Raw genomic sequence first — 14,363 nt, 5'->3', positions numbered from 1 at the left:
AAACACATTCATCATCTCTAGTCATAACAGCACACCTCTAGAAATAGTTTCCAATGCAAAACTACTAGGTGTCCTCATTGATGATCAGCTTAAGTTTGATATCCGTCTATATACAAACATCAAAAAAACACATCAGAAACTTGGAATGCTCTACCGCCATAACCACTACCTCTCTTATTCTACCAAGTTAGTACTCTCTACCGCATACCTCCTCCCATCTCTCTTATATGTTGCCCCACTCCTTACTGACCTACAATCATCCCTCAAGGCAAAATTCACCTCCTGTTACAACAGAATTTCCAAATTTGCCACAAGCTACCAATCCTACACCCATCACTGTACTGCCCTTCACAAACTGAACTGGCTAGAGTTGCCCAACTATCTCACTTATATCCAACTCACCCAAGTTCATAGACTCATCTTCACTCCCTCTATCTGCCCCTCCCTTGCTTCCACCTTTAAAATGCACATACCTAACAGACCCCTAAGATCAAACACCCAAAACCTTATTGAATTACACAAACCTGCCCACCCACGAGGTAAGCATCTATTATCCTTCTCTCTAGCTCGCCTCTGGAACTCACTGCCACCCCTGATCTGATCCACTGGCAATCACCCCTCCTTCAAAACCTTGCTTCACTCACACCTAACATCCCATTGAGAATGTTACTGCTCACATCCTACATAAACTAAATCTGGAACTCACCCTTTCTCACTATCCCTCCTCTCCTTCACTCTTCCCTCCCTACTACTAAATATCCACCTCCCCTTTCTCTCCAGCTCTTTTTCCCTCTCTCATTATCCCTGCCCTAGCTCCCTTCCATACTAAATTACCCATACAACCTTTGTATTCCTTCCCCTGTAATCATTTTTCCTCAGTAGGAACTTATACACTCGTAAATATCTAATAACTGTTTTTATTTTCTGTTTGCATTGTAGGAACCAACATTTTGTAAATAATACTTATGCTTCTTTATACTTCCTTTTTATTTTTAAAAATTGCATCCTGAAATATATTCATATTATTGTATTTTCAAAAACGTGTTTATTATACTCCTTGTACTCTTAGTGCTTGTTTATTATATACATTGTACTTTGGACATTTTCTCCCCAGGACTCCATTGAAAATGGGCTCATCTTAGCCCAATGGACCATCCTGGTAAACTAACTGCCTCAGCCCAATGGACCATCCTGGTAAACTAACTGCAAATAAAATAAATAAATAAAATCAATGAGGTGGTCGAAAATTGTGGTTCAGAAAGTCCCAGGGTCCTTTCCAAGATCTGCATGGAGATCGTTTCTCCAGGGGCAGAGCGGGGAACTCGAATGGATGATGATGCCTGCGTGGCAGAGGAGGCTCACAGAACCAGGGGTCCAGAGATTCTTTCTCTGACAGACCCTACCAGTGCTCCTGAAAGGACACCTGATTATCTCCCTCTGGGGCCAATCAGAGGTTGATTATCCCTGCACCAGAGAGCCTGGCTAGACATCACAAAAGATACGTGGGTACAGAGGATAATATCCAAAGGTTATATTATTCCCTTCTCCCTTCCACCTCTTCTGTGTCAAAGTTTCCCAATGTTCCACACAGTCAAAGGAAAGCAGCAGCAATAGAAATACAAAAGCTGCTAGAAAAAGGAGTCATCCAAGAGGTCCCACCAGACCAGATAGAATCCAGAACTTACTCAAGATTCTTTTTAGTGTCAAAGAAAACAGGGGACTGGAGACTCATTTTAGATCTCAGCAACTTGAACAAATCAATTCAACACACAAAGTTTCAGATGGTCACAGTTCTGTCCATTCTTCCTTTTTTGAGCAGGGAAGACTGGATGTGATCGATAGACCTTCAGGATGCATACTATCACATAAAAATGAACAGACAATCCAGACAGTATTTACGCTTCTGACTGGGAGCCAGTCATCATCAGTTCAGAGCACTGTCCTTTGACCTCAACACCCCCCCCCCCAGGGTGCTCACCAAATGCATGGCAGTGGTAGCAGCTCACTTGATACTGCAGAAATTCTGAGTGTTTCTGTACTTAGATGACTGGCTCATTAGCTCCCTGACCAGGCATCTACTAATAAGAATGAGAGAGCAGGTACTCCAGACTTGCTCCCATCTGGGGATAACCATACATTACAAGTAGTCTTATTTAGAACCATCTCAGACATTGGAATTCATAGAAACAGTTTTCAACACAGTATCAATGACAGCTTATCTTCCTCTCTCAAGAGCGCAGACTATCAGTTTCCAGGTCAGGAAGATAATTCACACTACCACAATCACAGCCCAGTTGATTTTTCAAGCTTTAGGGTCAATGGTCAACAATTTTAGTTCCTCTAGCAAGATTTCATATGAGAATTCTTCAGTGGATGCTACCAACACAATGGTAATTTCTTTATCAACACGTCAGCCCAAACAAGAATCACTCAGGCATGCAAAACATACCTTTGGTGGTGGATTCGATCAGATCAAGTTCTACAAGGCTGTCCTTTCATTCTTCCTCAGCCCAAGGCCATAGTGAGCATGGACGCATCCCAGATTGGGTGGAGGGGGCACTTCCTTGGGAAAACGATCCAAAGCACTTGGTCCCCCGAAAAGGCCAGTATGGATATCAATGTCTTGGAAATTAGAGTGGTGCTCTTAGTACTGCAGATCTTCCAAGACACTCTCCCTTCTGGAACAGTTGTGATTCAGACAGACAACATGTCAGTAATTTGGTACATCAACAAACAAGGAGGAACCAGTTCTTACCCCTTGTGTTGAGAAGTCCTCAGTGTATGGCAATGGATTCATAGGTAGGTACTAGGCTATTGGCCCAAGGGCCTATGTAAGCCTAGCCAACAAGATTCCCCTGGCTTACGCCACCCAAGAAAGTTATTTTCCTGTGCCACTGTCAGCAGAGACACAGAAGTGTTCCTGTTTCCCATCCACTCATCAAGATTTTTCTTGAAGAGTGCTAATGAAAAACTTTGCTTGACATAGATGGGTAGCCTGTTCCAGAGTATGGGAAGTCTTTGGGACAGGAATCTATCCCTCCAGTATGTCCTGTTTATTGTGGTGACAAGGTTTAGAGAAGGGTAATCTCTTCCAACCACTTTCTGATAGCAGTGCACATTCTGGGGAATTCCACTGTGATAGACAAATTGAGCAAATCCATCCTACTATATCAAGAGTGATCTTTCAACATGAAAGTGGCAGAAATGATTTTCCATCAGTGGGACCAGCCTTACTATGATCTTTTTGCATCCCCCCTAATCAAAAAGTGCAGCAGCTTCTTTGCCCTGAACCCCCCACTGGGGGAATCACAGAGGGATGTTCTGCTCCACCATTGGCCCCCCGGTCTCCTCTATGCCTATCCCCCAACTCTCCTAATTCCCAAATTTCTGCAGAAAGCTGCCAGGTTGAAGAGCAAAGTCATCCCCACTGCACCGTACTGGCCTAGCCAGATTTTGTTCCCCTTTCTTTGGCCTTATTGATTTTACCCACCCTGGATTCCAGATCCGATTCCAGACTGCCTGTCTCACACAACAGGCGTAATTCACTTGGGTATCTCAAACCTCAAGCTAACAACATTGTTTCTCCACTTCCTTTTATAGTCAGACAGCCAGTGCTCTCTTCTCCCTGTCTGTCATACTTTTATCTTCCTATAAAGCTTCTACAATAAAACTTTACAGAAGTAAGTGGAAAATATTTTGTGGGCACATCAGAAACATATTGACCCATTCTCAGCCCCTGTACAAAGTGTTCTTGAATTTTTGGCAATGATTTTTAATGAAAGAGCTAGCTCCTCAACCATTAGTGTAGTTAGCAGTAATTTCTAGCTTTCATATTCGATATGAGAATTTTTCCCAGGCTTCATCTAAGCTTTGTAAGGCCTTTTTGAGGGACACTGTCCTGCTGAGAACCCTCTATAAAGATCTTATTCCACCACGGGACATAAATTTGGTACTGCAGGCCTTAATTCATTCCCACTTTGAACCAGCAACAAAATGTGATGTTAAATTCCTGACCTGGAAAACTGTCTTTCTAGTGGCCATTACTTCTAGTGGAATTTCAGAAATTCAGATGTCCTCAGAGAAGCCCCCCTACTTGATTTTTCTTAGGGATAAAGTAACTTTACTTACCAAGCCTTCTTTCCTTCCTAAGGTGATGTCAGAATCCGATATTAACCAGTTCATTAATCTGCCAGTTTTCCTTCCTAAATTTGCAAAGGCAAATACATGTTGCATTTATTAGATGTTCACAGACAGTTACGGGTTTTAGAACAAAAGAAATTAGGAAGACAGATCAATACTTTGTGTCCTTTGCAGGTTCTAAATTAGGCAAATCAGTTGCAAAGGTAATTTTAGTCAGATGGCTGACAGATTGCATATCATTTGACTACAACAAGTTGGGTTTGACCTTACCAAAGCCTTTAAGACCCTTTCAACTAGGTCCATGCAACTTCTTCAATGTTGCTATCTAGGGCTTCCATGGGTGACAGATTTTAGGTAGCTGTGGACTTTGTTCCAACAGTTGAAGAATGAATGAAAATTGACATCATCAGATGAAAAAAGTTATGTACCTACCATAATGTTCCATCTGTGTTGTCCATTTTCATTCTTCCTCAGCTTCCCTCCCAACAGTCCCTAACCTTTATCACAGTTGATTTTTGGACGAAGAATAGATTTTAAGGACACCACTGTCCTTCATTTTGAGTCCAGGTATGATTTTTTCTGTCAGGAATATTATATTAGTGCTTCCTACTTTATGTAAAATAGCAAATAAGCTGAGGTGTGTTAGGGTTAGTCCATTATGGGTAAGGGAAGAGTTTCAGAGTTTTTTTGGTGGCCGCGAGCTAAAGTAATGGCTGAGTCAGATCCGAACCCAACAGTTGAGGAAGAATGAAAACAGACAACGCAGATGGAATGTTATGGTAAGTTCATAACATTTTTTTTTTTGTAACTCCTGTTAATCAGTATTAGCTTCACTGATTCTTAATGGATGTTGATTATAAAAATAATTATAATAATATTTCTATTTATTGGCATCAGCTTAATAAAATGTATGAAAAGTAATTTTTGTCACTAGTACTACTTGGTATAATATCTGTAAACTTACTAGAAAATGCAGACTTTTTGTGGGTAAAATGAATGTACACTTAAACATATAAATATGTATGTAAGTGTACATGATGCTCTGTCAGTTTTTTTCACAGTGTGTTCAGCCGTTTAAGCTGATTTAGTGCACTCATTGTCAGGTGGGTTTACATCAAATGAAGGAAGTTCAAATGTTTCATCCTGTATTGTCCCCGAATCCCCCTACCACTGCGAACCCAGTAACAAGTGCTAACATGGGTTCTGCAGGGGGACATGTCCTGGAGTTTCATAATCTGGTCTTCAACATTTTTGTATTTTAAATGTTATGGTTTCAGGATTATGGGCTTCAGGATTGTGATTGTAAATCCATAAATACATTTACATATATTTGCTTCTCTCAATTCCCTGTTTTCTCTACAGGCTTTCCCAAACCCGTTTAAACATTTAATATGACAGGAAATGTCAGTTGATTCACCTTGCCTTTTAATAGTTTATTTCATCTTACATATGACAATATTGCTAGGTAATTTTAAAGCACCTATGTACAGTTTTTGCTCCTGATATCCTGTCAGATTTCTACAGAGGTCCACCCAAACCTGTTCAAACCCTTCTGAAGACAAAAAACATTTGTTCTGTACTTTTCCTCTCCGTCCTTTCACAGGTCATTCCTTTCCTTCCTTTTACTCATTCTGCTGACATAACTTTGTTTTATTTTTCACATTTTTCAACTGATTTAGACAAAGGAGAGAAACCTTCCAAATGTGGACAAAAAATCCTGCAGCAGAATGTGCATGGCGAGTGCATTGTCATCTTGCGCAAGGACATTTTAATTTCCATGCCCAGTGTGAGATGTGCAAGTCCTGTGGGCCAAGATCTTTAATCAGTAGAAGAAAATAATATTCAAAGGCCTTCTTCCTGCTACTGCTGGACACTCATCTGATGACTCTGCCTCTCAGCCATCAAAAAGTGCTGAGAAAATACATCCAAAAAAATTAGGAAAACAGAAGAAAAAATAAAAATCCAAAGAGGAAGAGATTGTGAGGGTGGTAAAAAGGGGAAAGAAAAAAAAAGATGCTTAAATAGTTAGCTCCCATTTTATCCTGCTTCAAAGTAGCTAAGCTGACATTACCACTTTCTTCTTCATTTCCTAGTTTGACAGAGCTGTTAAATTTTAGGCCTTTTGTGTAAAAAGCTGTTGACACCAACACCGACACCATAGTAATCCATATTAGATCACTGAGAAAGGACATCTCATGGAGCAGCCTTTCCTCTGAGAGAGACCTCTCCATGTTTATGGGTTCCAGATCCCACTCCCTCTGTTGCCTGTCTTTGACCTATCAGGTTAACCAGGAACATAGTCAACATTAACTGGGATTGATTGAGGAGAGTTTTTGTGAAAGATTAAACATATATTGAAGTCTTCTCGTTCCCCTTCTCATCCAGGGTGGATAAGGCAGAGCCACCTGCTTCACTCACCTTTGTTTCTTCCCTGGAACCAGCCTTGGAGTCATTGGTTTTGGAGTCAAAGCCAGTCAAGGTTCTTCTCCATTTGGTGCAGATGGGTTATCTTCCATTGACTATGACTCATCTGACACATTTGACTGCAAAACCTTCAGAGCCAAGCATACCTTGGAACTGAATGGTCAGCATCAATGTCTCTGAGCCTTCTGTTGTATCAGCATGCTTGTGTCCATTTGTAGCTTCACACTGTGTGGTGCTTGACACATCAGTTTCAATCTCAGTCTCAGATCTAACCTGTCCCCTTGGCTTTGGGGGCATTTTTGTTGGTGCCACCTACTTTGTCTTATTTGGAGACTACTTAGGTGGAGACTGACTTGCTGCTGTCATGGACAACCTTTGTGTTCAAGTTCTTTGAGAAGATTATGACCAGTCCTCCTACAAAGGAGGGTGATGCGCATCTGGTTTTGGGCTCCATCCTTACACCTCAATTTTCTGTGAGACTTTTAGCCTACATCTTGGTCCCAAGCACAGCCCAGCTCAGAGCATCTTGAATCCTGCCTTCACCAAAGAGCTATAGATATGTCTGCCTCCTGCACCACCCCCCCAGGTGCATAAGAAATGTCAGTGCAGAAGGAGGCATATAGATTCCCCAATGGGATCTCTCACACAGGACGAATACCTTGTTGGAAGGTTCCTCTGCACACCACCAGGAAACTCCACCTTTGGAGAAATTATGGGAATGATGCAACAGAGGGAGAACTGTCTTGCTTAGTTCCCCACCCCACTTTCCCATATGAGTAAGTGTATTCATGGCCTTTAGAGTTGGCCCATCTACTTCCTGGGTGGTCCGTTCCACCAACTGTATTTTCAAACTGATGGGGAGAAGGCTTGAGAAGATCCAACAAGGTGGAGCCAGTACTCCAAAAATCCCACTGATCTTCCCTACTGGAGTAAAAGTCCTCTAATTGATTCCATTCTGGTTTCAGTGGTCACAAGGAAGGAGATATTGGAGGAGAGCTTCACTGCAAATCCTTTTAATAGGGAATCTAGGATGATGGACCAGTTTGAGGAGCAGGCATACACTTCGGGAGCTTTTTCCCTGAGAACGTTGAAATCTGCTATGCACATGACATGGTTCTAGAATGATCTGGCTGAGCAAACTCTGAATTCCCTCCAAAGACTCCCTCTCCATGGGACACAAGGAAGCATATAGAAGCCCAACTTTATAGTGTGTTCTTTATCATCATCAATATATCCATGAGGCTATTCTCCAGTGCAGCCAATGGGGCAGGTAGAGCAGTGGACACTGGCATAGCTATATGACTTCATTCCTGGCTGTGTTTATGGAATTTTACAGCCAACTTTAAAGTGTTTTTTCTGAGTGCCCCACTACAATAGATTATCCTTGTTCAGTCCAAAAGTGAACAAGACTCGGATGAAGAGTAAACGATAGGTAAAGATGTTGTCTGCCATCGTAGTCCAAATCAATACGTGTCAAAGTTCCAACTCCAAGAATCAGAAGGGAAACAGAGAAGTCTGAGTCAAGAAATCCCAAGATTCTTCCTATGACTCCTGTTAGGATAGGACCCCTTGTATCGAGGGGGGGGTGTTTTTTAATGGATGGTGCTCAAGGATTAATTGTTTAGAGGTTCCTTTTCATTGAAACCTTTTCAGTTCTTCTGAAAATTTGCCCAATTGCTGCCTTCCAGAGCAGTCACTGTACATATTTCTCTTCACCCAGAAGCTTGGTTTGGCCATCATAGAGGACACATGAGTGAAGAAAATCTTATCTAGCTGCTATGTAGTACCATTCATTTCAAACCCCACTTAAAGTCCACTGCCACTTCCAAACATTCCATCCCACTAAAAGAGGGCAGCAGCTCAAAGAATTTCTTAACTTCTTCAAAAAGAGCTATCCATAAAGTCTAAGCAGACAAGAGAGGATCCAGTGTCTGCTGAAGATCCTTTTTAGGGCCAAAGAAGACCAACGACCTCTGGCCCATTCTGGAGCTCCCCTTCTACCTTAATCATACATGCAAACCCAAACGCTGTCTGTGCCTCCAACCCTACACATGTATTTATAAAATTCCTTTCCCAAACATTACCACTGTTCAGACAAATTTGGTCTGAAGTGATTGTTAAACAATCAGAAAAGGAGACTATTTATTTATTTATTTTTTTTTTGATTGCTAGGTGTTCACTGTTTATTTTCTTAGTTTTTTGAAATGGCAGTGTCAAAATTTTGTGTATCATTGCTTATGCACTTTGATGTTTTTTTCCTATATTGATATACACATACACATGTGTCCATCACTTACTACATAATTAACTTACATTATAGGATTTAATGCGGTCATATCAATTTTTTCTAGATATGATTTAGTATAATCAGAATAAGTATATATAATTGTTTTAACTTAACATTTTGTAAGGTTGGAGTATTTGTGATATGTGGGAGCACATTTTAAGTTGATTACAACAGCACTCTTATGCACCCTTTCCCCATATGCGGTACCTCTCCAGAAGTAGGTCACACTGCAAAGTCCAGGTTGTGGGAATTTAACATTAAAGTACATCTGACAATGTGACCCAGATACATTTTTAAGATTCAAAATTAATTCTAGCACTACATATGAGCTTATTGCATTTATAATTGACTTTTATCCTTTTTTTTTTCTTTCAGGCAATTGTATTTGTAGTTGGTGGAGGCAACTACATTGAATACCAGAATCTTGTTGAGTATACCAAGGTAAATTTTCCCATGTGTTAATTTTACATGACATGCTTGCAGATCAGAGTGTGTGTATGTACCTTTAAGAAGCATTTCCAGATATAAGCACATGCATATAAATAGTGAACATGTGCAGGCAGCAGTGCCATTTTGAGAGAACAGCCAGAGTGTTAACATGTATGAGTGTGGTAGTCAGTCTGTTTATAAGTTTATTTAAGGTTAAGTTACAAAGCCTCATTCCTGATTTGTTTGTGTGTAATAAAGCTGCTTGAAATGAACCCACGAATGTTCATCTGTTTTATCCTGACCAGATGAGTGACATGGTGTCACAACTGGGATTAAGAGAGCAATTTCTTCAAGCCATGAGGTGCAGAGTTGAAGGTGAAGGCAGATTAAGCTGGTTGAGTGAAATGGAGCTCAGACAAACAAAAAAGGGCCAGAAATGAACTTAAGGTAATAAAAAACTGCACAAGTGATTTATTTTGCCACAGAAAATTAAACGGAGCATTTGTAAGGCACAAAATTTCTTATTAATCAAACAAGTAGCACAAGACTTCTTATTAATCAAAGGGCATAAAACGCATTATTAATTAAATGAAATGTTCAAAACCACGATATTTAATAAAACTAGCAGAGATATTCTTATGGGGCTCAGAATTACCTTTGGCTTGCATAACGAGCATGTTTAAAGTAAAATGTTCACAAGAAAAGTATAATGAGCATGATAAGAGATTAAAAGGGCATAATGAGTACAATAAAAGGGCAAAATAAGCTTAAAGAGCAGAGCGACTGCATGCTTTTTAGTAAAAGATTGTGTTTGGGCACAAGCTACTATTTCACATTGACCAAAGCTGTTCGGAGCATAACTAGAGTTGTGTGAAGTATCTCCTTGTGTGCAAAATGTTTGCAGAGTGTGTGCTTTATTATGGTGCAGTTATTTCAAAGAGTTTGCTGTGTGCAACATACAGGTATATTGCAAAGTTCAGACAAATTACAGCCATTTCGAAAAGTTACTTGTGCTGTGTGCATTTATTCGGAGAATGCTTCCATTTCAAAGTGTTTCTTACACTGCACAGAGTTATTTTGTAAAGTACAGCCATTTTGAAGAGTTTTTGTGCTTTGTACAGTTTATTTGCAAAGTGCATTCATCTCTAAGTGTTTCTTACTCTGAGCTTTTTCTTCCATGTACAGTTTGTTCTCAAAGTACAGTCATTTTGAAATATTTCTTACACTGATAAGGAGTGGTTTCACAAAGTACAGTGATTTCAAAGTGTTCTTGTGCTACACAGATTTATTTGGGAAATGCAGTTATTTCAAGGAGTTTGTTGTGTTATTGGGCATAATTACAAGTACTGGCATAAAGTTTTGGCAAATATATTTGTGTGTATGTTCATACATAACTTCAAGCACCTTCACTACTGTGTGTTGCTATGGCAGAGGCATTTCGCAGACCCAGTCCACTTGTGTTTGATCATAATATAGCAGAGAATTGGAAAGTATTCGAGCAGGAATATGATATTTCATACAAGCAGCTTTTTCTGACAAAGATGCAAGTATAAGGGCATTAATTTTGCTTAAAGTAGCTGAGTCAGAGACTACTGAAAGAGAGCGTTCATTTGTGTATGCACTAGAAGAATATGCAGGAAAGGGGGAAAACCACCATATTGTGGTACCGGCTGAATCAAGAGCGGACCCTGAGTGCTTAAAATGTAAATTTGGAGAAATGTGCAACCCCCCCAGGCAAACATTACATTAGAGTGGTACTTATTTTATACAAGAGACCAAACGCCAGGTTTGCAACAAGAGATCAAACGCCAGGTTTAAAACTTATATCACTGACTTGAGAAATAAGGCTAAAACGTGCAGATTTGGTGACTTGAAAGTTGAGTTAATAAAGGACAGGCTTGTGTGTGGTGCTGATAGTGCTGCAGTGAGAAAGATTTTGTTCATGACAGTGATTTAATGTTAAGCAATACCTTAGAGATCTGTCAAATCCATGAGCTCACAGAAAGGCACACGGGTATGCGTGCAAGTGATAAGAGCATGGTTTCAGCAGCCTCTATAACACACGGAGACAGCGTGCAACACATGGCAAGCAGAAACAGGCCTAAGCACATGGCAGCAGCAAACCCTGTGGATCTGGCAAGGAAAACCCATAGCTTTCTAGCAAGTTCCAAGACTAACTTAGTAAAAAGGGATGCCCAGTACAGTATAAGAGTGAGTCAGCAAAACCCAAGTCAAGTCTTATTGTCAACTGTTGTAATTATGGTGCCAGTCATGAGTCTAAAAGAGAAAAGTGCTTAGAATTTGGTCAGCAATGCCACAAGTGTAAAAAAAATAGAACCATTTTCAAATGTTTTGTAAATCAAGCAAGCCTCAGTCAGTTATTAAGAAAGGTCACTCACAAAAACAAGTTGCTCATATAGAAAGCTGCAACCCTACTTTCTATGTAGATGGTGCATCAGTGGTCAGTGAAAACGTTAATGCAGTAGATTTGTTGGCCAAGAATGAAGTATTTTGTACTGTTCTGATTAATGGTAAGCCCATGGAGCTCAAAGTGGACACTGCTTCAAAGTGTAATATGATGTCAGCAGAAACATTTGCTAAAGTGGGGGCTGGCAAACAACTTAATTTGGCCATTTGTGCGAGGCTTGTAGCTTATGGAGGTGAAGAGATTCAAACCGAAGGCTTAGTAGTGCTTTCATGCTATTTGGCTGGGGACAGTTACAGCTTGCAATTTTATGTAGTCCGAAGACCTGTGCAGTCATTATTAGGTCTCAGAGACAGTTTGAGAAGGAAACTGCTTTCTTTTACCAAAGTACATAGTGTAAGCACAAGTCCCAGTTCCAGCTTCAGTGATACTATTTTCTCAGAGTATGCTGATGTTTTCAACGGCAAGTTAGGCAAACTTCTAGTTGTGTACTCCATGAAAGTAGATCCAGAGGTCAGTCCAGTGGTCAGACCATTAAGAAGAGTTCCTGTAACTGTGCAGGACAAAGTCAAGATCCAGTTTGGCAAAATGGTGCAGCAAGGTGTGATTTGTCCAGTCACAGAACCGAGTGGATGTGTTTCATGGTAGCTGCTCATAAGAAGAATTCAGATTAATTCAGAATATGCACTGACCCAAAAGACTTGAACAAGTCATTAAAAAGACCGCATCATCTTATGTGTACAGTCGAGGAAATTGCCACCCTCATGCCAAATGCCACTGTTTTCTCTGTCTTAGATGCAAAGAGTTCAATTTGGCAAGTAATGCTTGATCGCAAATCTTCACTGCTGACTACATTCAGTGCCCCATTTGGTACATACAGATTCCTCAGGATGCCTTTTGGAATAAATTCTGCCAGTGAAGTCTTTCAGCGTGCAATGGAGCAAATTTTTTCAGACTACCCTTTTGCAATAATAGTTGATGATTTACTGGTTGGAAGTAATGATGAAGCAGAGCATGACAGAAACTTCAGCAAAGTTCTGGACAGAACAAGTGAAGTGAATTTAAACCTCAATCCTCTGAAGTGCAAATTCAGGCTACCAAAAGTTACTTATGTAGGTCATTTATTTACCAGTACTGGCTTACGGCCAGATCCTTCTAAACAAGCAGCCATTCTTGAAATGCAAGCTCCAGACAATGTCCAAGCCCTGCAGCATTTTCTTGTTATGGTTAACTATTTGGGCAAATTTATCCCTGATGTCAACATTCAAAACAAAGGGCAAAGAGGCAAAGCACAAATAAGACACATCACTTCATGTGATGAAAATATCTGGTTATAAATGAGTGACAGTAACGCATTTCAGCTACCAGAATAGTAAAGGTATAAACCAGTCAAGTCAAGAGAGAAGGCTAAAATCCAAATAAGCAGAAGTAACAAGAAAAAAAGGTTTATTTCTTTCAAGGCTTCACTGAACCAACTTGGATTTTGGATTCTGATTCATCTGGTACAAGAAGTGGGCATACCACTACGTTTTATAGCCAGTTGGACTACGTGCATGGTTTGGGAGATTGTTTGCTATTAAATTTATCCCTGACTTTAGTGAGTTTTCAGTGCCTTTAAGAGAGCTGACATGCAGAAATGTTGCCTGGTCATCATTAAAATAACACCAGAGAGAATTTGATAACCTCAAACAGCAAATTGCTAACTTGCCTACATTAAGATACTGTGATGTCCACAGACCAGTAGTTCTTTCCTGTGATGCTTCAAGGTTCGGTCTTGGTGCAGTTATTCTTCAAGAGGGCAGACCTGTTGCCTATGCATCTAGAACTCTTACCCAAACTGAGATGCAGTATGCTCAAATTGAGAAGGAACTTTTGGCAATTGTGTTTGCATGTTCGAAGTTCCATGATTATATTTGTGGCTGAGCTATCCAGATAGAAACTGACCATCAACCTCTGGTCACTGACTATGCATTCAGCTTCAGCAAGACTACAAAGTATGATGCTCAAATTGCAAAAGTATAATTTTAAAATGGTCACTACAAAAAGTAAACAACTTTATCTGGCTGATACCTTATCCAGATTGTCTAGAAATACCACTGAACAGCTTGATGCAGAGAATTTTGACTTTGATGTCATGGGAGTGCGTAATTTTTCTACCATGAGATTTGATGAGCTGAGAGATCATACAAAGACTGATCCTATTTTGCAAAAGCTCAACCACTTCATCAATGTGGGATGACTATCAAAGCAACCCTGTGTACCGCCAAAAGTACAACCTTACTTTCCGTACAAAGATGAGATGCTGATGGAAGATGGTATCATTTTCAAAGGTCCAAAAGTTATAGTTCCTACTTTCTTACAACATAAATACATTCAGATTTTGCGTCATGGCCACCCAGGTTCCGACTCCACCAAAAGAAGGGCAAGAGTAGTAGTATTTTGGCCTTCTCTATCGAAAGACATTGATAAAGTGCTTTCTTCTTGTTTAGTGTGCAACAGTACTAAGCCACATTTGCAAAAACAGCCACTTCATCTAAGCCAAATTCCTGAACTACCTTGGTCAGCAGTGGCGACTGACATATCTGAGTGGAACAATCAGCATTACTTAGTGTTGGTAGACTCTTATTCGAACTGGTTTGAGATCGATTTGCTACCTAA

The 14,363-nt window shown here is 40.2% G+C and overlaps 1 protein-coding gene across 3 annotated transcripts in view; it reads left to right on the top strand.

Moving 5' to 3' along the window:
- Positions 1-14,363, top strand: part of SCFD1 (sec1 family domain containing 1) — a 3,579,547-nt gene that overhangs the window by 3,272,138 nt on the left and 293,046 nt on the right. For all 3 annotated transcript variants that reach the window (XM_044073814.1, XM_044073812.1, XM_044073811.1), the window contains exon 23: positions 9,227-9,292. In XM_044073814.1, coding sequence (XP_043929749.1) covers positions 9,227-9,292 — 66 coding nt within the window. The remainder of the gene's footprint in view (positions 1-9,226; positions 9,293-14,363) is intronic.

Source organism: Protopterus annectens, chromosome 6.part0 (assembly GCF_019279795.1).
Source record: "Protopterus annectens isolate FY-2018-M chromosome 6.part0, PAN1.0, whole genome shotgun sequence".
NCBI lineage: Eukaryota > Metazoa > Chordata > Ceratodontiformes > Protopteridae > Protopterus > Protopterus annectens.
The sequence above is the reverse complement of the archived record's forward strand: the minus strand, read 5'-3'. Positions and strand labels throughout refer to the sequence as shown.